A 24,024-nucleotide genomic window follows, 5' to 3' on the forward strand; every position below is an offset into this window, starting at 1 on the left:
TTTGCGTTCCTTTTTTATTAACAATGACATGTACAGCATTGATCAATTTCGCAGGTCATATTTAGAACACCAGTTGGGGGCCCCCGACTTAACTCCTACCTACCCCCCAGCCCCACGGGAGTTCACTGTTCGACTTTACCCATGATTCCTTTGGGAGGTGATCTGACATGGTACGAGAAAATATTCCGATCTCGAGCGTTGGACCGGTTTTTACTGGAAAATAACAGAGAAAGAAGCTAGCTTGAAACTGCTAAAAGGTGGTAAATGCGACTTTATCACGAGGACGTTGTAAGTATCCATATTAACTTTAGTTCTATATTGACCTAAATGAAAGACTCACTTTAAAATACACCGGCGATTTCTATCACACCACTCCGACGCGCCGAAAGTATAAAAGTTGATATATATTTCCGACAATTTTATAAGCTTGCTTCAACCATCGAGGATCGTAACTACCATTCTTTATAATGCTACGATGTTCCCAGATCGCAGTGGTTTTGATTTTATAATGGGAACACTTGAGAACGCAAAACCGATGTTGTATATTTATAAACCAACAGGATTTCAGCATGATCGATTCCGCCGTACGAGAAATACAGTTCGAGTGTGGAAAAATTCAACGCCAAATTGTGTTTTGGAGAGATTGCTGTCGTGTCACTATAGCAAACTTATTTTTTAGACAAAAGGTGTAAATTCGGCCATCTTTTAAAGAAATCTCGAACGCTACTAACGCTGTTTCGTATTTTTTGTGAAACGCACGAACCAAAACGTGTCGAATATATTTGCTCCTGTCAGCAAAAATCATGGTCTTCTCCGAATTTATTATCAGAATTCTGGGCTTATATCATCTATATTAGCCAAGTCTAGGCCATGGCTGTGTATTGTTCCGCCATTTGTGGCAAAATACACTATATATAATTTGTAATTTGTAATTTATTCCTGCAAAGACAAAGTATATACGTGCGTGACACGTATACTTGTGTTTGTATTGAGCAAACAACGCGTGTGAAGTTTTCCTTGGCTGCGGCATGGTGTAGGAAATTTGTTTGAAAATTTAAATATCCGCCAAATGAGACAAAGAGTAAGCTTTGCTGAATGGTGAATCAGGCAGTTTTAAAGATCCTTATAATCTCGTTAAAACACCAAAAGCGTGACAAGAAAGCGAGGAAGGCTGTTTAAAATTTGGTACGTTGAGAGCGGTTGACGATTGCATTGACTGGGCGGATAATTATCAGTGTATTTTGACTGCAAACCTGGAAAGTAAATTCCCACGGCGGGGTGTTGCACTTCAGAGAGATACTATATTTTATTATACTACCTTTTGATGGTCTGACATTCAAGGTATCCATTATATTCATTCAATATTCTTCTTCTTCAGACAATGCTTTATTTGCATGTCAGTGAATAGCCTTCAGTTGCTATGCTTTCACTACCATACAATAGGTCTTCAGTCTATAGTCTAGACAACCTCATTCAACACAAAGAAAGCAAACTAACTTTCCGGCTTCCATGGTATTAGTTTCTATTTGTGCCTGAAAAGAAGTTTTAAAAACGTAACATTTAATTTTCAAAAAGAGGACATGAGAGTCCAAAGTGCAACTCATGTTCAATTTCATTTATCTATTTATCGTTTGTTTTTCTTTAAAGGTCCTATTAACACCATTAGACTTGATATCTTATTTTGCTGGTGTAATATTTGGCTTTCGTGATGTTTTTTAGTGTGCTTTCATTAATCTGGCCCACAATTTCTGCAACATATCAAAACATAAGTGCCTGTTTGAAAACAAGGAAGTAGGATGACCCTGCTTCATGCTGCCTCTTGTGCCGAACTCAAATGCACTTGGCCTGGCAGTGGCACAACAATAGCAGTAGTTACAAATGGCGAATTTAATGCAGTCGCGCCAAAATATTCAAACTATATCAGAAACGACAAAAAGCTGCAAAATAACTTAAAACACATTAAAATAATTTTGAATTTAGTTCCGCACGTCAAGAACGCGCCATTTGAGATCAAGTTGTGCTACTGCAGCCTGTGTTGCGCGGCAAGACCTGCCATGCTAAGTAGTTGTGCCAAACTGAATGGTTTCAAACGTTACGCTACTGCCATGCTTAAGTCAAAATTGATTCTTCAATTTGTGCAGCACAGCATTAGCATGACGTTTGGAACAGACCTTATATTCCTAGAAAGGCTAAAACATAGCATACCCTCATGTATATAAAAAATTTTCTAACCTTTCTTTCCAAGACATGATGGCTTCAGTGAAGTGAAGCCTTTCACAGCATGGGAATACCAACTATTTTCAAATAAATGTACAATCAAAATATTTCTTTTACATGATAATTATTATTAAAGCCGTCCATCCTTGACACTGGGAAAAGTGTTAGATGTTGACTCCCTGAAATGTCATTTCCGGGTATTTTGAGCCACCCAGACACGAGATTGACTGATTTCCATAAAACGGTGGAAACTGGTCTGGATCTGTGCATGAATACCGTCTACTTTATGAAAACCTCTGGCTACTCAAAAAATTAAAGAAAATCCTGAGAATGGTTGATTAACATATTTAACCCTTATTTTTTAATTCTATGCAGGTTTCTCAAAATCTCCAAAGGGGTAAACTAAATTGCCTTGGAACAAGGTGAGCATGATGGAGCTTTCTTTCTAAGGTTGACTGAAAGTGTAAGCCGGAGAAGTTCTTATGCTAATAAGGTCATTGACATCTCTCTCGTGGAGGTTCCTGGGGCTGCAGTAATGACTGGGACTTTGCCTTCACGGCGGTGGACCATATTTGGATTTATTCTGGTTCTGTGCTTTGTTACTATTGCTTATTTTGTAGCCTTTGATAATGGCGACCTTGGTGACTCTTGGAAAACAACACTGCACCACACATTCCGCAAAACACTACAACGCATTGGTAATGCCACTGAACGGTAAGCAAATTCATTGTTTGTCATTGTTGTTATTGTTATTAAACAAGGGACATATAACCTAAAAAGTGAATGGTATGCCTAAGGTTAAGTGCCTTAGGATAAATTCAAAATGCACATTCAAAATCATTAAGAGAGACTTTCGTCAACAAAAACAAACAAGTGACAACAAAGCTGTGCTCTTAGAGTAATTGCAGGGTGCCCGAATGCTCTCATGTAAGAAATCTTGGATGCCCAGCCCATACAAGCTTTTATGATAGCAAAATAATACAAGTCGCCCAAAGACAAAAGTAGGTCGCCTGTGGCACCCGGGCTCTGCTAGAGCACAGCTCTGGACAAAAGTCAGAGCAGTTTTAAGTCTGCTTCAGCCAAAAAAATTGAATTCCACTAACAAAATTAAACAACTCAAAGCCTTGAGGCAAAAATAATTTGGAAACCTGCATGCCCAAAGATGTACATTTTACACTGTAAATCAGGGTGTCTAACTCTTATTAGAGAGGGAAGCTTAATGATACGCTTTTGCAGTAAGCATCACTGCCCAGCAGTAGTGTAGCAGCTCTCATAAGCTTGTAATTCTACTGGTCCTCTAGTGTACAAATGTAGCAGTTGCTATTGTTTTCTCAAGTTGATAAAAACCAACTTACTGCATTTACGGTATCTAGATCTATTGTATGCCTAAGATGGATTATGCATTTATGCATCTGTTTTTGTGCATCTTTCACAATTGTCAAGGTCCCCAGACTAAAGTTTATGTCATTATTTTCTGTCATTTCCAAAACTAGCAGTCATGCTCAGTGTCTGATCTAGAGTACACTATAGTGGGATTGGCACTGTTTGAGGAAAAAAATTACAGTCCCCTTCAAACTTGTATTCTGCTGCTGTAAATTTTGTTTGTAAAAAGGAAAAAAGGTAATTTCTCCTTAATTTGGAAAGTCAGTTGTCTGTTGAGTTATGTCATTACCGATAACTTAATAATTCAATTTCAGGGGAGAGTCCAATTAAAAAAATACAACTGTATGCCCGAATGCTTTAACTTAGTTCTTTTCCATATTCTGTCAAAACATTTAGATTACAAAAGTGTCCCTCAAAATTAATATACCGGGGCATATTGCCCTACCCCCCCCCCTCCCCCTTGACAGAAATTCCAGATCAGACACTGATTATAGTGTTGGTCTGACAGAATGTCGATTGACAGTAAGTCTAAAAAAGATTAAGCTACTGGGAGCTGGCATCTTTATCTTTTTAAATCTCCCTTGTTTGTCCCTTTTGTCCATTATCACATATCATGCTTTTTATAAAATGCTGTCTCCTGCCCCCCCCCCCCCCTTCCCCCCATTCTCACCTACATTGTATCAGCTTCTGCAGGTATCAGCCCATTTGACTGCTCAATGCTGCTCACTGACTGTTTAAAATTCTTACTGTTTTAGATTGAGCATTGGAGCAAGACAGTGCATAGTGTTAAGTCATATCTCGCTGCACTCATGATAGCTCACTCGCCCCTCACAACCCCTCTTATAATTACAAATACATACATGTAGCCATAACTTATCCATTCCATTCGGCACATGTGAAGTTCGACTTATTAAGTAACTGTCAAACTTCGGTCAAATGTATTTGACTGGCCATGATGAAAATTGGGCAGAAGTCACTTTTTAATTCAAATTCACAGCAGTCCCAAGTTAGCTCAGTCATACTTTGGACAACTAGGCCCAGCTGTAAAGCATTTGCACCGACATCACTAAGATCATGGGTCTTGTGTTTATGCCCTGTTTAACTTCGAACTTCTCTTTGCCTTTACATTAATCCTGCCATAAAATGGATCTGCTCCCCTTCCCCCCCCCACCCCCCATTTATTAGAAATTTGTTGTAGTTAACTGTTGTTTGCATTGTTGTTGTCTTAGGTTCAAGAACCACTTTTTATCTAACCAAACTGTTGATCATGTAAACAGGTAAACTAATAACTAACTGAAATAATATGCGCTAGAATAATTACTAAGTTACTAATTACTTAACTGTTTTTACTACTTTTTGTTTTTGTCTTCTTTTTTCCTAGCATGATTTTTCTGCCGAACATAGAACACACCTTTAATCGCGTTTGAAAGCCTTGTCATTTGAGCATGCGAGGCTGAGAGTGTGTTGAAAAAGAAACTCATTTAAGGTGGCTGAACACAGTTTTCTGATCTTTGGAGTACATATCCTATATATTGCTCTCACACCCAAACTGTTGCAGTTGACCTGCACTGTCAAAGTAGTTAAGTTTTAAGAGAGGGAATTTTTATTTTTCGCAGCCTTATGTTTTATTGTAATGTCCTAGAATTTTTTAAAAAATTTAATTCCTTCGTTAAATTTCAAATTTTTTGTTATCGACAGTTTTCTTGCTTTCTAAAGCACAACCTTGCAAAGTATCTTAAAATTCTAATGACCAGTTCGTTAGAAGTTGTGCCTTTCTGGAAAGACAATCAAATGCTCGCAGCTTTTTGATCAACTGCGCATGCACAACATTTAAATTTTGTTTGTCTCAAAGCATTGCGCGCGCTCGGACGTCTTCATAAAATTTGGCCATTTTTTTCAAGTTTGCCGTTTGTAATCCGTCTTATTCTTTCGCAGTCGTAGCCATTCTTGTTCCTTTTTGGTTTATTATTACTTCTTTGTTTTATTTTACCTTAGAAAACTTTTATTTCGAGGTTTTCTTCGATTTGAAATAATTTTTATACATCAGAAAAAAAGGAGTTCGAACGTCGCAAAAAATAAAAACATTTCCAAATTCCAATTCAACCAGGATAGAGAACCCTGATGGGGCTTCCTTTAAATCTAAGTTATAAATGTAGTTGTGCCTTAATCTTGGCTCACTAACTTCCTGACCATTAACGTCATAGCCAAAGGCCCTACTAAAAGCAGTTAACAATTAATTTGACCAACAATAGACGGATCAAAACTGACCAACTGACCTAATACGAGTCTTATATGTACAGCCAATAATATCACTGCTTACTGGCCAATCAGTCAATCAATTATAACATCATCCACTGACAACAACTTTTAACTTGACTCTGAAGTTGAGTTCCGCTCAGGTCACCAACAACAGTTCTTTTCAGATTAACTCCCACCCTGACTATCACACTATACGAACTACTGATACTCCTGGGATCAAACCATTTACAATACTTGTTGCACCACTAAGGCAACTAAGGAGCCAATAGCTAAAATCAACCAATCATAATGCTTTTTAGAGCGGTTTTCACTTGAGTGTCGAAAGTAATTTGCGTTCGCTTTGCTTTTGCATTACTACGCTCAGTGATTGGTTTAAAAATCTCGCACCACTTTTTCTTCTAAAACCAAAACCAATCGTGTCTCGCTCGCGCACGTTTTCCCGCGTTCTGCGTCAGCTACATGTATTTGCCTTGAGTTTTGATTGGTTCACGGGATTGTCGTGTGTCCTTTGTGATTGGCTAGAGTAACAACTTTGGCTTTGGTTTTACGACACTCTCTGAAAACTGCTCTCAATCTCTTATTTATTAATCATGCTTGCTGGAGAGCGTCCTGGGAAGAATATTAGCCCTCGGTCTTTTCTGTACAGACATCGCTGCGCTTGGTCCGTACTGTCAAGCCCTAAAACCGATATTCTCCCAGTGTGGTCCTTGGGCTTAGTTAAAGGGGCTAGGTCACGGTATTTTAGGCAATTCTATTTATTTTCGTTAATTAAGAGCTCTAAACTTTAAATTGACAGAGCAAAAGTCTTTTATTAGCAAAATGACGGCCACATAACAACAACAACAACACTAACAATAAACTTTATTTGCATTCGGATTTATAGAGTAGCAATAACAGACAAGAATGATTTTCGAGTATTGCCATAAATGACACTTTCATACAAATTGAGATAAACTTGAAAATATGTCGGGCGGACGTTTTTCAAGTTAACCCGAATGCAATCCGTTTTAATCTTCTCGAATTTTCCCCATCCATGCCCCTTTTTGGCCTCTCTGTGCTTCTTTTGAATTCCTCTACAGTTTTAAGCCGTTATTGTGATATTTCAGTTAATTCTATGAACAGCTGGTCAGTGCCGAAATTGCCTAAAATTGCGTGACATAGCCCCTTGAATAAGGTATAAATATTTCCCTTTAACAGGACAGAAGTACAAGCCAGTACGACCACGCCTGCATCAAGTGAAAACCAAGTCTTTAGTGCATTAACTGAAAGCCAAGCCACAAGTGCATCGAGCGAAAACCAAGCCTCAAGTTCATCAAGTGAAAACCAAGCCTCGGGTGAATCAAGTGAAAACCAAGCCTCAAGTCCATCAAGTGAAAACCAAGCCTCAAGTGCATCGAGCGAAAGCCAGGACACAAATCAAAAGTGTTCTCCAGCTCAACATATCCTATTCCTCAAAACTCACAAAGCAGGATCAAGCACTGTATCCAATATCTTCTTCCGTTATGGAGACGCTCACAGCCTTTCTTTTGTACTCGGCGGGGATACGTTAATAGGTTGGCCTACGCGCTTTCGCCTCGGGCAAGCGATGGCTTTTGATGGCACTCGACCGAACTTCCTGGCAAGCCACACAAGGTTTAATAAGAAAACCATGCATTTTCTTTTCCCGAAGGACGCCAGCAAGTATGTAACAATAGTCCGAAACCCTGTCAAACAGTTTGAGTCAGTTTTTAACTACATGGGAATTGGCAAAATTTACGGATTCGGTAACGACCCGAACGAATCTTTAAAGGCATTTCTCAAGAAAGGAATACAATATAAAGATATTACCAGAACAAGTGCTTCACGTTTGGCCAGGAATCCTCAATCGTTCGACTTGGGTCTAGACTACAAATTTTATCAGGACGCTCAAGCTGTCAAAGATTATATTGAGTTTCTGGACAAAGAATTTGATCTAGTGATGGTCTCGGACTATTTCGATGAGTCTGCGGTCCTGCTAAAGCGCTTGCTTTGCTGGGAATTTGAAGATGTTCTTTATATGAAAAGCAACGAAAGACTCGACAAAGAAAAAGCTGCAGGCTTTAGCGACGACGTGATAGAGAACATCAAGAGATGGAACAAAGCAGACATGTTGCTTTTCGATCACTTTAACCAAACGTTTTGGCGCAAAATCGAAATGGAAGGGGAAAGTTTTAAGGAGGACCTTGCAACGTATCGTCGGATGAAAGCGGAACTGAAGAGTCAGTGTTTTACAGACGAAATGGTCACTCAAAGAATGTATGGCAGTAAAATGGCCAAGGGATTTAAATTAAGGTCAGATTTGGCACCAGACGTAAAAGCGAAATGCGAAAGAATGACCAGAACAGAAAATAATTATCTGGCTTATTTAAGGAATAAACGAACGGAGAGATTAAAAGGTATTTTCCGGGCAGAGCCAAATGAAGATGACCAAGAAAAAGTTAGCTGGGACGTAGCCAGTGATTTTAAATATGAACCTGTTTAAAAAGGAACATGAGAATTTATTAAACAACCACAACTTTGTTTCCAGGGTTTCTCGATCTTCCTCCCGCCCCTGGGGCGGGAGATGAAGGGAAGTTGGAATCCTCGTCCCCATAGCCCTTTTCCTTTCTCTTTAATAGCCGGCGGGGCCTTGGCACGAGGAACGAAGGGGTCTGGAGACATAGGATTTTTGAATTAATTTAAATTTTTTGATTGGCTGTTTAAAACAAAAAAAATCTTGAACGGAAGTCAAAAACATATATATATAGAATATATATAGAATAGAATAGCCATGATTCTCTATATATACATATATAGAAACATCACGACTGCATACATGAAGACCGAAAGTCCTAGAATCTAGGACTGGAAATCCTGTGTCTCCAGAGCCCTTTGTTTCTCGTGCCAAGGCCCTGTAGGCTAAGAGAAGCGAAAAGAGCTATGGGGACAAGAATGGGAAGTTGGAAGAGAGATGCTGGGAACGAGGTAGAATTTTCTTTACTTGATTGGTATTTATACTTTAAAAAGTGGATAGTTGAGTTCTAGAAACTCAAAGCGAAAGGAGTGTCGATACCTGAATACTCTGTTTTATATGTTTTTCCACATTTCTCATCTTTTTAAGGCATCTTGCAATTTAAAAATGCCGTCATTTGTGTGAGAGTGGACGGTTTATGATGATTTGGGATGATTTATTAAATATTTATGACTCAGAAATTGAAATAAATGATCTAATATATAGTTTCCTACTTTTTAATATTTCTTAGTTTCAATGCACATTAAAATGTACATTGAAAAAGAACGACGTTTCGACCGTTCCAGGGGGCAAGACAAAAGTAGAAGCCGTAACAGCTAATTCGAGAAACGTTGTCGGAAAAAAGCACAAAAGTGCACGCGACGAGACCGAAAGGTGGTCTGCGTATTCACCTGAATTTTTGCGTATTGGCCAAGAGGAAATGTACAAGTTTGTATTTTTGCACGTGAAGATTTTGTTTTTCCTCTCAGGAGGTCTTTTTCTGTAGCTTTACTTTTACTGTCGCATGTCTTTGAGTTTTGAAAATTCCTCTAAAATTTAGCGTGGCTAAAAGTACGTTGTTTCCACATGTCTGAAGAGAAAGAAAACGTGTAAATTCGCGTTTGTCATGTCGCCGTCTTATTAGTATTCAGCACGTGCAGTAACTCTCTACTTCTACCCATACTACCTTTCGGTCTTGTCGCGTGCACTTTTGTGATTTTTTCCGACAACGTTTCTCGAATTAGCTGTATACGTACAGTGGAACCCCTATATAACGATATACCAAGGGAGCAGTAAAATTATATCGTTATATCGAGAACTCGTTATATCGAAACTCCCGATATGACGATATGACCGTGAAATAACTGAAAATATCGTTATATTGGGGTAAACCTGACAAGTACTTTTTACTGCTTATTAAAGGAGGATAAAGAGTATAAAGTTGAAAAAGAGGCTTAGAACACAGCTGTATCATTTTCGTATATCATCGTACAAAGCTGTCTACAGAAGCGTTAGAGATTTCTCGATTACTGTAATGTTATTGAATTAAATTCGATGTTTTCCTTAAATTGTGACTGTGTACTGATTGTACCGTTATATCGGGAAAGATTTTACGTTTGGTCTGCTAAATTGTCATCGCTATATCGGGGATGCCGTTATATCGAAGATCGTTAGATCGGGATTCTTTCCCATACATTTTACTGTAACTTTTACCGGGATTTGAAAAGGTTTAATAAAAAATGGTGTGGATAGCATGAATAGTTATGAAGGACAACATTTTAAATCGTAAAACTATCTGAATAAAGGCGCAAAAAATAGAAAGAAAGGCACTGAATAGAATAAAAAGTATTAAAATGACTAATTATTTTTTCTTTATTTACTTAAGTGTAGCCCCGATTTATGACATTTATGGGGGCGAGGGGCATTGTTGTTTTTTCTATACTAGGGTAGCGAGCCATTCGTGCGAGAGCTGCCTCTTGACCCGAATTGCATTCCTGGCCATTTAGAACTGGGCGTCATAAATGTCAGCTTTTAACACTGAAATTATGCAGCAAGCATTAAAACTGTTCAACGAAATCGGGAGCAAAATTTTAAGAAAAATCCCTCTTTTGTTTAAAAGTTATAATTTTCTGGTATAGAAGGAAAATAAACTCTATGCATTGTTCTAGCAAGAGACATGCTTTGTGACCGTTTAGAAACATTTATTGTGTGCTGATTGGCCCAATACTCTTCCTCTCACTCGTGTCTGCTTTCTAGCCTGAGTTTCAGCCTTATTGATAAAACCGTGAAGAAAATTGTCTTCTGACAACAAATCCCACAGTTTAATGTTTACCATTAATAAAGGCAAAAAGGGTACCGTAACAAAAACAGAGGTGGAATGGCGGAATAGCACGATTACCATGAACATTCGTAGTCGCATTGAATGAAAGGATGATGAAATGCTTTTGCATGTGACCGCTGACTCTTGTTTCTTTGATGGTCAAATCCCCCACTTGGTGGGCGAAGTTTTGCGTCAAATTCCCGGCTATACGGAGCTAACCTCGAGTCAAATGCCCGCGGTATGCCCGGGGGGGATGGGCGGTTTTGGAATTGACTGATACATAACAGCATCGAATAGTTCAAACAGCAGCCGAAATAGGACAAATAGATGGTCTATCCATTATAGGAGGTCGTACATCCCGCAAACCACCATATTTTGTTCTTTCTACGGAGCGCAAAAAGCTTTCGTTTTCTCCTTTGGACCCTATACCGCCAGATAAATGAGAATGTACCCGCAAACCGACTCCCAAAATTGGCTTAAACCGCCAGAGTATAACAAACCCTCGAAATTGCGAAAGAAGATCAAAAAAATGAACCGCAACACTGACACGACAAGCCACTATAGCTCCAGTTTTTCCAGGAGTTTTTCGATCGCTTCTCAGGGAGAGAAGTTCCAGGACAAATATTCTTAACGATTTAATTTCGGTTTTACCTTGAAACAGGATTAGCCACTTCCACCATGACTAAATTTATGGAACATTTACGGGGCTTTTCTTACGTATTCGAGAAACCGACACTGAACGCATTTTACTCGATTCTACTGACAGAAGTGGTGAACCCCTGCATGGGATCAAACGGAACGGAGGCATTTAAGGTGTTTCGATACAGTTTTTTTTTTTTTTGCCAGACCAGTTTTTCCTATTCTTCGAATCGCGATAAAGAAAATCAGCAAAACTTTCACAGTGTCAAAAGGTAAGTTACCTACGAGGGTCACAATGGGGTAAAACCGTTACCCGTAGAACGGCCAACTTGAAATTTTACCGTTAGGCGTAAAACTGGGAAAATTTTAACCGTTAGCCGTAAATTATGTTAACCGTAAAAAATTGATCAGTAATTATAAATAAAACAGAATTGATCACTTCATCGTCCCAGAATGGCCTAAAACCTCAAATATATTTAACTTCTTTTAACTGTAATGGAAATAAATTAACCATTAGCCGTCAGAAAGCCAAAATTTTAACCGTTAACCGTAAAAGGCACCGCCACATTGAGACCCTCTTAAAAGTGTCTACTCTGCTCAAATACTGCCTGAAAGAATTTACTTAAGCTATGACAAGAAAAAACTTTTTATGTTGAGAAAATAGTGGTTTATGTAACCATATTTAAGTGAAAATCATTTTAATCGCCTTCGCTTAGATAATAACGGACACAAATGAAGGCTTCTTATTATGCCAATCTGGAGAGTGTAGCAGTTTGTTATGTTAATAATAAGTTAAAAGTGGTCAAGTTAACGTTCCGTGATCACAACTCATATAAATACCAGTTAAGTGTAACTCTTACAGGTAGCTGCCTCATGTGAGAAAAATATTTTTCAGTCACTTTTCGTGAAGAAAGGTGTTGGTGCCAGCCTAAAAAATTGCCATCTACTAGAAAAATTTTCAAAATTTAAAGTTACAACTTGAGTTGTTCCCGTTTAGAGCTAAGATCGTCAGAAAACATAATACGCCAGGGAACCAGAAAGCAGGTACTTTAAAATATTCCGCCTCGTTTTACAGGTTGAACTCTGTCCCTTAGCCGTCTACTGACATTTCATCTTATTAAAATTTCAAACCTGGTGGGTTAATTACAGTTAACCGATGACTTTTTTCATTCTGTGAACTGACATTAGCCGTACGCGTAAGAGCTAAGGAGGCACCGAACAACACTTTGCCAAGGGAAAGATTAAGAAAACAAATTAACGGTTATCTGTTTTCAGCGAAAGGTATTTCCTTATTTCTTTCTTTCACAAGTTGATTTCTTCTTGTGACGTTCTATGATTTTACAGCTTAAATCAAATCAAAATGATATTTATCCTTTGGATATCAATATTTCACCCACTATAAAGCAAACTTGAATAGAAGAATCAGTTTTTCTCCTAGCCCCATCTGATCAAAAAGTGTGATCTGGAATCCATGTCTTAAACGCTGTTATACGCAGCGAAATATGATTTTCATTGGCTGCATCATTGTCCAAAAACCGCTGGCTATATTGTGAATTAATCACGTTGCGAGTTGTTAGAACATCGCTATTCGGTCCCAGACCTCATTTCTATCCCCCCCCCCCCCCATGATGTATAGCTGTAGTCACTCGCAACCAATTTGTAAATGCCAGTTTTAGATTTTATTTCTGTTTGGTCTTTGTTTTTCCACCCATGTACAAAGTCACTACATACATGTACATCCAGTACTTCAGTTACTATTTGTTTAAAATTATGACAATTTGTACTGTATGTGTTTGTTGGAAATGTTTTGCAACCAAGAGATTCTAATAACAACGGCATGGTGGCAATGATGTCACGTGCAACCCAAGAATGCAGCCTGGTTGCATATAAGAGCTGGCAGCAGGTAAACGCCACCGGTTACTCTGCACGGTTTTACCGGCTACTTCAGTTATCACACATGTGACCGAGGGTCAAAGTTGTTTGGCTGCAAAACTTGATATGTAAATAAAAATTTGTTCTTATAGCCTTTTATAGATTTCTAACCCAAAAGCAGGTTAGGAGAGTAATGTTCAAGACTGTTTTATTGAATAAATCTTGCTACGGTAGCAGGAAAATACTAAAAATTCCATAGTTGCCCGCCATATTAAATGTTGCCGTCAAATTGTTCCTCTAGACTAGCCCCAATATCACCTTCTTTATGGAAATCTACATGTATGGCCACTCGAAAACTTAAAGAAAATCCTGAGAATGATTGATTAACATTTTTAAACCTTATTTTACAATTCTATGCAGGTTTTTCAAATCTCCAAAGGAGTAAACTGAATTGCCTTGTTGCCTTGGAGCAAAGTGAGCATTGATGGAGCTGTCATACTAAGGTTGACTGAAAGTGTAAACCGGAGAAGTTGTTACGCCAACAAGGACATTGTCATCTCTCTGGTGGAGGTTCCTGGGGCTGCAGTAATGAGTGGGACTTCGCCTTCACGTCGGTGGACAGTGTTTGGATTTCTTTTGGTTCTGTGCTTTGTAACTATTGGTAATTTTGTAGTCTTTGATAATGGTGACCTTGGGGACTCTTGGAAAACAACGCTGCACCACACATTCCGCAAAACTTTACAACGCATGAGAAATGCCACTGAACGGTAAGCAAAATCATTGTTTGTCATTGCTGTTATATAAAAAAGGGACATATTAACCTAAAAAATGAACGGTATGCCTAAAGTTAAGTACATGTACCTTAGGATAATTTCAAAATGCACAAATTCCCCTTTAGACATTCAAAATCATTAAGAGAGAGTTTCAACAACAAAAACAAACAAGTGACAAAACAAAAAATAATATTAATGCAGTTTTAAGTCTGCTTCAGCGATAAAAAATTTGAATTCCACTAACAAGACAACTCAAAGCATTGAGGCAAAAATAATTTGGAAACCTGCATGCCCAAAGATGTACACTGTAAATCAGGGTGTCTAACTCTGATTAGAGAGGGAAGCTTAATGATAAGCTTTTGCAGTAAGCACCACTGCCCAGCAGTAGTGTAGCAGCTCTCATAAGCTTGTAATTCTACTGGTCCTCTAGTGTACAAGTGTAGCAGTTGCTATTGTTTTCTCAAGTTGATAAAAACCAACTAACTGCATTTACGGTATCTAGATCTATTGTATGCCTAAGATGGATTATGCATTTATGCGTCTGCTTTTGTGCATCTTTCACAATCGTCAAGGTCCCCAGACTAAAGTTTATGTCATTATTTTCTGTCATTTCCAAAACTAGCAGTCATGCTCAGTGTCTGATCTAGAGTACACTATTGTGGGATTGGCGCTGTTTGAGGAAAAAAAAATTACAGTCCCCTTCAAACTTGTATTTTGCTGCTGTAAATTTTGTTTGTAAAAAGGAAAAAAGGTAATTTCTCCTTAATTTGGAAAGTCAGTTGTCTGTTAAGTTATGTCATTACCGATAACGTAATAATTCAATTTCAGGGGGGAGTCCAATTATAAAAATACAACTGTATGCCCAAATGCTTTAACTAAGTTGTTTTCCATATTCTGTCAAAACATGTAGATTACAAAAGTGTCCCTCAAATTTAATATAATATACAGTCTTAATCCTATGATTTTTTATGGATGCCTGTGTAAATGTTCTTTAAATATGTTGAAGTATGAAGCTACTGGGAGCTGGCATCTCTATCTTTTTAAATCTCCCTTGTTTGTCCCTTTTGTCCATTATCACATATCATGCTTTTTATGAAATGCTGTCTTCCTGCCCCTCCTCCCCCACCCCCCCCCCCCCCCCGCCCCATTCTCACCTACATTGTATAAGCTCCTGCAGGTACCGGTATCAGCCCATTAAATTGACAGCTCAATGCTGCTCACTGACTGTTTAAAATTCTTACTGTTTTAGTTTGAGCGTTGGAGCAAGACAGTGCATAGTGTTATGTCATACCTCACTGCACTCATGAAAGCTCACTCGCCCCTCACAACCCCTCTTATAATTACAAATACATAGCCATAACTTATCCATTCCATTCGGCACATGTGAAGTTCGACTTATTAAGTAACTGTCAAACTTCGGTCAAATATATGTGACTGGCCAAGATGAAAATTGGGCAGAAGTCGCTTTTTAATTCAAATTCACAGCAGTCCCAAGTTAGCTCAGTCATACTTTGGACAACTAGGCCCAGCTGTGAAGCATTTGCACCGGCATCACTACTAGTAAGATCGTGGGTCTTGTGTTTATGCCCTGTTTAACTGCAAACTTCTCTTTGCCTTTCCATTAATCCTGCCATAAAATGGATCTGCTCCCCTTCCCCCCCCCCCCCATTTATTAGAAATTTGGTGTAGTTAACTGTTGTTTATATTGTTGTTGTCTTAGGTTCAAGAACCACTTTTTATCTAACCAAACTGTTGATCATGTTAACAGGTAACCTAGTACATGTAATTACTAACTGAAATGATATGCGCTAGAATAATTACTAAGTTACTAATTACTTAATTGCTTTTACTACTTTTTGTTTTTGTCTTGTTTTGTCCTAGCATGATTTTTCTGCCGAGCAAACAACACACCTTTAATCACGTTTTGCCTTGTCATTTGAGAATGATAGGCTGAGAGTGTGTTGAATAAGAAACTCATTTAAAAGAACTAGTGCGTCATTGACCACACATCTTCAAAAAATTTGGCCATTTTTTTCAAGTTTGCCGTATCTAATCCGTCTTATTCTTTCGCAGTCGTAGCCATTCTTGTTTATTTTTGGTTTATTATTACTTCCTTGGAGTTTTTTACCTTAGAAAACTTCTTTTTCGAGGTTTTCTTCGATTTCAAAGAATTTTTGTACATCAGAAAAAAAGGAGTTAAAACGTCGCAAAAAATAAAAACATTTCCAAATTCCAATTCGACCAGGATAGAGAACCCTGATGTGGCTTTCTTTAAATCTAAGTTATAAATGTAGTTGTGCCTTAATCCTGGCTCACTAACTTCCTGACCATTAACTTCATAGCCAAAGGCCCTACTAAAGCAGTTAACAATTAATTTGACCAACAATAGACGGATCAAAACTGACCAACTGACCTAATACGAGTCTTATATGTACAGCCAATAATATCACTGCTTAACTGGCTAATCAGTCAATCAATTATAACATCATCGTCTGATAACAACTTTTTACTTGACTCTGAAGATGAGTTCTGCTCAGGTTGTCGAAAGCAACAGTCACCAACAACTGTCAACAGTTCTTTTCAGATTTACCCTCACCCGGAAGATCACACTATACGAACTACTGATACTCCTGGGTTCAAACCATTTACAATACTTGTTGCACGACTAAGGCAACTAAAAGAGCCAATAGCTAAAATCAACCAATCATAATGCTTATCACCAGCCCGATACCTTTTTTCCAATTGTTTTTAATCTGCTGTGTAATAAATCTCTTATTAACCAGCTTGCCTGGGACCGAACTGGAAGAATGTCGGTCTCGGTCTTTTCTGTACAGACCTCGCTGCGTTGGCCCGGGGGGAGGGGTACTTCCTATAACGGCCTATACGGGGAGGCTCCGCCAGAAAGGGGTACCTTTTTAAGGGTTTAGGTATATAAAAGAGTAGGGATTTCACAAGTTTAGGTATCTGTCATTTAGGTTTTTCAAAGGGCCTTTAATTAAATTATTTCGAACAGATGCAATTTATGGCTGTATTATTTCAATTTGTTAAGCACTACATGAAAATGACAAGAAAACGTCGTGTTTTAAGTCAATGCCAAGTCTTTCAGGTATATGAAAGGGGTACCTTTTTCAGTAAAAGGTAGAATAAAAGTGTACAATTTCTGTCAAAATGGTTTATAAAAAGGTAAGGGGTTTGAGTACCTCCCCTCCCTCCCCCCGGGTGCGTCGGTCCATACTAAAGTAAAGTAAAGTAAAACTTTATTTACACAGGGTGGCCCATTCAGCTCTAAGGCTGGTCTCCATAGGGGCCCTGTATCTTAAAAAATTAAATTACCTGAGACCTGAAAATTAAATTACCTAAAACCGATATTCTCCCAGTGTGGACCTTGGGCTTGGTTAATAAGGTATAAATATTTCCCTTTAACAGGACGAGTGAAAACGTACCCACAGGTGCATCGAGTGAAAACCAAGTCTTAAGTGCATTAACTGAAAGCCAAGCCACAAGTGCATCAAGTGAAGACCAAGCATCAAGTCCATCACGTGAAAACCAAGCCTCGACTGAATCAAGTGAAAACCAAGCATCAAGTCCATCAAGTGAAAACCAAGCCGCAAGTGTATCAAGTGAAAACCAGGACACAAATCAAAAGTGTTCTCCAGCTCAACATGTCCTATTCCTCAAAACTCACAAAGCAGGATCCAGCACTGTATCCAATATCTTCTTCCGTTATGGAGACGCTCACAGCCTTTCTTTTGTCCTCGGCAGCGATACGTTAATAGGTTGGCCTACGCGCTTTCGCCTCGGACAAGCGATGGCTTTTGATGGCACTCGACCAAACTTCCTGGCAAGCCACACAAGGTTTAATAAGAAAACCATGCATCATCTTTTCCCAAAGGACGCCAGTAAGTACGTAACAATAGTTCGAAACCCTGTCAAACAGTTTGAGTCAGTATTTAACTACATGGGTATTGGCAAAATTTACGGATTCGGGAACGACCCGAATGAATCTTTAAAGGCATTTCTCAAGAAAGGAATAGAGTATAAAGATATTACCAGGACAGGAGCTTCACGCTTGGCCAGAAATCCTCAGTCGTTCGACTTGGGACTAGACTACAAATTTTATCAGGACGCTCAAGCTGTCAAAGATTACATTGAGTTTCTGGACAAAGAATTTGATCTAGTGATGGTCTCGGACTATTTCGATGAGTCTGCTGTCCTGCTAAAGCGCTTGCTTTGCTGGGAATTTGAAGATGTCCTTTATATGAAAAGCAACGAAAGGCTCGACAAAGAAAAAGCTGCAGGCTTTAGCGACGACGTGATAGAAAACATCAAGAGATGGAACAAAGCGGACATGTTGCTTTTTGATCACTTTAACCAAACTTTTTGGCGCAAAATCGAAATGGAAGGGGAAAGTTTTAAGGAGGACCTTGCAACGTATCGTCGGATGAAAGCGGAATTGAAGAGTCAGTGTTTTACAGACGAAATGGTCACTCAAAGAATGTATGGCAGTAAAATGGCCAAGGGATTTAAATTAAGGTCAGATTTGTCACCAGATGTAAAAGCAAAATGCGAAAGAATGACCAGAACAGAAAATAATTATCTGGCTTATTTAAGGAATAAACGGACGGAGAGATTAAAAGGTATTTTCCGTGCAGAGCCAAATGAAGATGATCAAGAAAAAGTTAGTTGGGACGTTGCTAGTGATTTTAAATATGAACCTGTTTAAAAAGGAACATGAAAATTTATAAAACAACCCCAACTTCGTTCCCAGGTTTTCTCGATCTTCCTCCCGCCCCTGGGGCGAGAGATGAAGGGAAGTTCGTCCCCATAGCACTTTTGGTTTCTTCTAGCCGGCGGGGCCTTGGCACGAGAGACGAAGCTAAGGGCTCTGGAGACTGTTTGAAACAAAGTAATCTTAAATGGAAGTCAAAAACGCCATTATTTTGACTCTCTCACCAATATCACGACTACATACATGAAGACCGCAAGTCCTAGAATCCAGGACTGGAAATTCAGTGTCACCCCAGAGCCCTTTGTTTCTCGTGCCAAGGCCCTGCCGGCTAAGAGAAGAAAAAAGAGCTATGGGGACAAGAATGGGAAGTTGGAAGAGAGATGCTGGGAACGAGGAGGAATTTTCTTTACTTGATTGGTATTTATACTTTAAAAAGTAGATAGTTGAGTTCTAGAAACTCAAAGCCAGAGGAGTTTTGATACCTGAATACTATGTTTTATATGTTTTTCCACATTTCTCATCTTTTTAAGGCATCTTGCAATTTAAAAATGCCGTCATTTGTGTGCGGGTGGATGGTTTATGATGATTTGGGATGATTTATTAAATATTTATGACTCAGAAATTGAAATAAATGATCTAATATATAGTTTCCTACTTTTTAATATTTCCTAGTTTCAATGCACATTAAAATGCACATTAAAAAAGAACGACGTTTCGACCGTTCCACGCCGGTCATTTTCAAGTTCGATCCAAAAACAAAATTAATGTACAAATAGTAGAAGCCCGTATACAACTAATTCGAGAAACGTTGTCGGAAAAAAGCACAAAAGTGCACGCGATAAGACCGAAAGTTGGTCTGCGTATTCACTTGAATTTTTGCGTATTGGCCAAGAGGAAATGTACAAGTTTGTATTTTTGCACGTGAAGATTTTGTTTTTCCTCTCAGGAGGTCTTTTTCTGTAGCTTTACTTTTACTGTCGCATGTCTGAGTTTTGAAAATTCTTCTAAAATTTAGTGTGGCTAAAAGTACCTTGTTTCCACATTTCTGAAGAGAAAGAAAACGTGTAAATTCGCGTTTGTCATGTCGCCGTCTTATTAGTATTCAGCACGTGCAGTAACTCTCTACTTCTACCCATATTAGCCTTCGGTCTTGTCGCGTGCACTTTTGTGATTTTTTCCGACAACGTTTCTCGAATTAGCTGTATACGTAGAGTGGAACCCCGATATAACGATATACCAAGGGAGCAGTAAAATTATATCGTTATATCGAGAACTCGTTATATCGAAACTCCCGATATAACGATATGACCGTGAAATAACTGAAAATATCGTTATATTGGGGTAAACCTGACAAGTACTTTTTACTGCATATTAAAGGAGGATAAAGAGTATAAAGTTGAAAAAGAGGCTTAGAACACTGTATCATTTTCGTATATCATCGTACAAAACTGTCTACAGAAGCGTTAGAGATTTCTCTATTACTGTAATGTTATTGAATTAAATTCGATGTTTTCCGTAAATTGTGACTGTGTACTGATTGTACCGTTATATCGGGAAAGATTTTACGTTTGGTCTGCTAAATTGTCATATCGAAGATCGTTAGATCGGGATTCTTTCCCATACATTTTACTGTAACTTTTATCGGGATTTGAAAAGGTTTAATAAAAAATGGTGTGGATAGCATGAATAGTTATGAAGGACAACATTTTAAATCGTAAAACTATCTGAATAAAGGCGCAAAAAATAGAAAGAAAGGCACTGAATAGAATAAAAAGTATTAAAATGACTAATTATTTTTTCTTTATTTACCTAAGTGTAGCCCCGATTTATGACATTTATGGGGGCGAGGGGCATTGTTGTTTTTTCTATACTAGGGTAGCGAGCCATTCGTACCAGAGCTGCTCCTTGACCCGAACTACATTCCTGGCCATTTAGAACTGGGCGACATAAATGTCAGTTTTTAAAACTGAAATTATGCAGCAAGCATAAAACTGTTCAACGAAAACGGGAGCAAAATTTTAAGAAAAAATCCCTCTTTTGTTTAAAAGTTATAATTTTCTGGTATAGAAGGAAAATAAACTCTATGCATTGTTCTCGCAAGAGACATGCTTTGTGACCGTTTAGAAACATTTATTGTGTGCTGATTGGCCCAATACTCTTCCTCTCACTCTTGTCTGCTTTCTAGCCTGAGTTTCAGCCTTATTGATAAAACCGTGAAGAAAATTGTCTTCTGACAGCAAATCCCACAGTTTAATGTTTTCCATTAATAAAGGCAAAAAGGATACCGTAACAAAAACAGAGGTGGAATGTCGGAATAGCACGATTACCATGAACATTCGTAGTCGCATTGAATGAACGGATGATGAAATGCTTTATCATGTGACCGCTGACCCTTGTTTCTTCGATGGTCAAATGCCCCACTTGGTGGGCGAAGTTTTGCGTCACATTCCCGGCTATACGGAGCTAACCTGGAGTCAAATGCCCGCGGTATGCCCGGGGGGGGGGGGATGGGCGGTTTTGGAATTGACTGATACATAACAGCATCGAATAGTTCAAACAGCAGCCGAAATAGGACAAATAGATGGTCTATCCATTATAGGAGGTCGTACATCCCGCAAACCGCTATATTTTGTTCTTTCTACGGAGCCCAAAAAGCTTTCGTTTTCTCCTTTTGACCCTATACCGCCAGATAAATGAGAATGTACCCGCAAACCGACTCCCAAAATTGGCTTAAACCGCCAGAATATAACAAACCCTCGAAATTGCGAAAGAAGATCAAAAAATGAACCGCAACACTGACACGACCAGCCACTATAGCTCCAGTTTTTCCAGGAGTTTTTCGATCGCTTCTCAGGGAGAGAAGTTCCAGGACAAATATTCTTAACGATTTAATTTCGGTTTTACCTTGAAACAGGATTAGCCACTTCCACCATGACTAAATTTATGGAACATTTACGGGGCTTTTCTTACATATTCGAGAAACCGACACTTAACCCATTTAGGACTCGAGATACGGGTGAGTAAAATGGGTTCAGTGTCGGTTTCTCGAATATCTCGAGATACGGTTGTTTTACTCGATTCGACTGACTGAAGTGGTGAACCCCTGCATGGGATCAAACGGAACAACTTGTGAATAGTGTTGACAGTTCAGAGGCATTTAAGGTGTTTCGATACAGTTTTTTTTTTACCAGACCAGTTTTTCCTATTCTTCGAATCGCGATAAAGAAAATCAGCAAAACTTTCACAGTGTCAAAAGGTAAGTTACCTACGAGGGTCACAATGGGGTAAAACCGTTACCCGTAAAACGGCCAACTTGAAATTTTACCGTTAGGCGTAAAACTGGGAAAATTTTAACCGTTAGCCGTAAATTATGTTAGCCGTAAAAAATTGATCAGTAATTATAAATAAAACAGAATTGATCACTTCATCGTCCCAGAATGGCCTAAAACCTCAAATATATTTAACTTCTTTTAACTGTAATGGAAATAAATTAACCATTAGCCGTCAGAAAGCCAAAATTTTAACCGTTAACCGTAAAAGGCACCGCCACATTGAGACCCTCTTAAAAGTGTCTACTCTGCTCAAATACTGCCTGAAAGAATTTACTTAAGCTATGACAAGAAAAAACTTTTTATGTTGAGAAAATAGTGGTTTATGTAACCATATTTAAGTGAAAATCATTTTAATCGCCTTCGCTTAGATAATAACGGACACAAATGAAGGCTTCTTATTATGCCAATCTGGAGAGTGTAGCAGTTTGTTATGTTAATAATAAGTTAAAAGTGGTCAAGTTAACGTTCCGTGATCACAACTCATATAAATACCAGTTAAGTGTAACTCTTACAGGTAGCTGCCTCATGTGAGAAAAATATTTTTCAGTCACTTTTCGTGAAGAAAGGTGTTGGTGCCAGCCTAAAAAATTGCCATCTACTAGAAAAATTTTCAAAATTTAAAGTTACAACTTGAGTTGTTCCCGTTTGGAGCTAAGATCGTCAGAAAACATAATACGCCAGGGAACCAGAAAGCAGGTACTTTAAAATATTCCGCCTCGTTTTACAGGTTGAACTCTGTCCCTTAGCCGTCTACTGACATTTCATCTTATTAAAATTTCAAACCTGGTGGGTTAATTACAGTTAACCGATGACTTTTTTCATTCTGTGAACTGACATTAGCCGTACGCGTAAGAGCTAAGGAGGCACCGAACAACACTTTGCCAAGGGAAAGATTAAGAAAACAAATTAACGGTTATCTGTTTTCAGCGAAAGGTATTTCCTTATTTCTTTCTTTCACAAGTTGATTTCTTCTTGTGACGTTCTATGATTTTACAGCTTAAATCAAATCAAAATGATATTTATCCTTTGGATATCAATATTTCACCCACTATAAAGCAAACTTGAATAGAAGAATCAGTTTTTCTCCTAGCCCCATCTGATCAAAAAGTGTGATCTGGAATCCATGTCTTAAACGCTGTTATACGCAGCGAAATATGATTTTCATTGGCTGCATCATTGTCCAAAAACCGCTGGCTATATTGTGAATTAATCACGTTGCGAGTTGTTAGAACATCGCTATTCGGTCCCAGACCTCATTTCTATCCCCCCCCCCTCCCCCATGATGTATAGCTGTAGTCACTCGCAACCAATTTGTAAATGCCAGTTTTAGATTTTATTTCTGTTTGGTCTTTGTTTTTCCACCCATGTACAAAGTCACTACATACATGTACATCCAGTACTTCAGTTACTATTTGTTTAAAATTATGACAATTTGTACTGTATGTGTTTGTTGGAAATGTTTTGCAACCAAGAGATTCTAATAACAACGGCATGGTGGCGATGATGTCACGTGCAACCCAAGAATGCAGCCTGGTTGCATATAAGAGCTGGCAGCAGGTAAACGCCACCGGTTACTCTGCACGGTTTTACCGGCTACTTCAGTTATCACACATGTGACCGAGGGTCAAAGTTGTTTGGCTGCAAAACTTGATATGTAAATAAAAATTTGTTCTTATAGCCTTTTATAGATTTCTAACCCAAAAGCAGGTTAGGAGAGTAATGTTCAAGACTGTTTTATTGAATAAATCTTGCTACGGTAGCAGGAAAATACTAAAAATTCCATAGTTGCCCGCCATATTAAATGTTGCCGTCAAATTGTTCCTCTAGACTAGCCCCAATATCACCTTCTTTATGGAAATCTACATGTATGGCCACTCGAAAACTTAAAGAAAATCCTGAGAATGATTGATTAACATTTTTAAACCTTATTTTACAATTCTATGCAGGTTTTTCAAATCTCCAAAGGAGTAAACTGAATTGCCTTGTTGCCT

At 38.5% G+C, this 24,024-nt stretch overlaps 1 protein-coding gene across 7 annotated transcripts; it reads left to right on the top strand.

Annotated features, from left to right (window-relative positions):
• Positions 1-175: 175 nt before the first annotated feature.
• On the top strand, positions 176-18,859 carry LOC144629492 (galactosylceramide sulfotransferase-like). 7 transcript variants are annotated; one of them, XM_078487712.1, is made up of 4 exons: positions 176-288; positions 13,620-13,966; positions 15,693-15,740; positions 17,399-18,859. In XM_078487712.1, the coding sequence occupies exons 2-4, from the start codon at positions 13,788-13,790 to the stop codon at positions 18,693-18,695; spliced, it is 1,524 nt and encodes a 507-aa protein (XP_078343838.1). In that variant the 5' UTR covers positions 176-288; positions 13,620-13,787; the 3' UTR covers positions 18,696-18,859. The 7 variants fall into 7 exon arrangements, with proteins under 7 accessions (XP_078343838.1, XP_078343842.1, XP_078343837.1 ...); XM_078487716.1 differs by lacking the exon at positions 15,693-15,740; XM_078487711.1 differs by lacking the exons at positions 176-288; positions 13,620-13,966; positions 15,693-15,740 and adding exons at positions 2,607-2,931; positions 4,830-4,877.
• Positions 18,860-24,024: the final 5,165 nt, after the last annotated feature.

The sequence above is a fragment of the Oculina patagonica genome, chromosome 11 (genome assembly GCF_052425735.1).
Source record: "Oculina patagonica isolate OP01 chromosome 11, crgOcupat, whole genome shotgun sequence".
NCBI lineage: Eukaryota > Metazoa > Cnidaria > Anthozoa > Scleractinia > Oculinidae > Oculina > Oculina patagonica.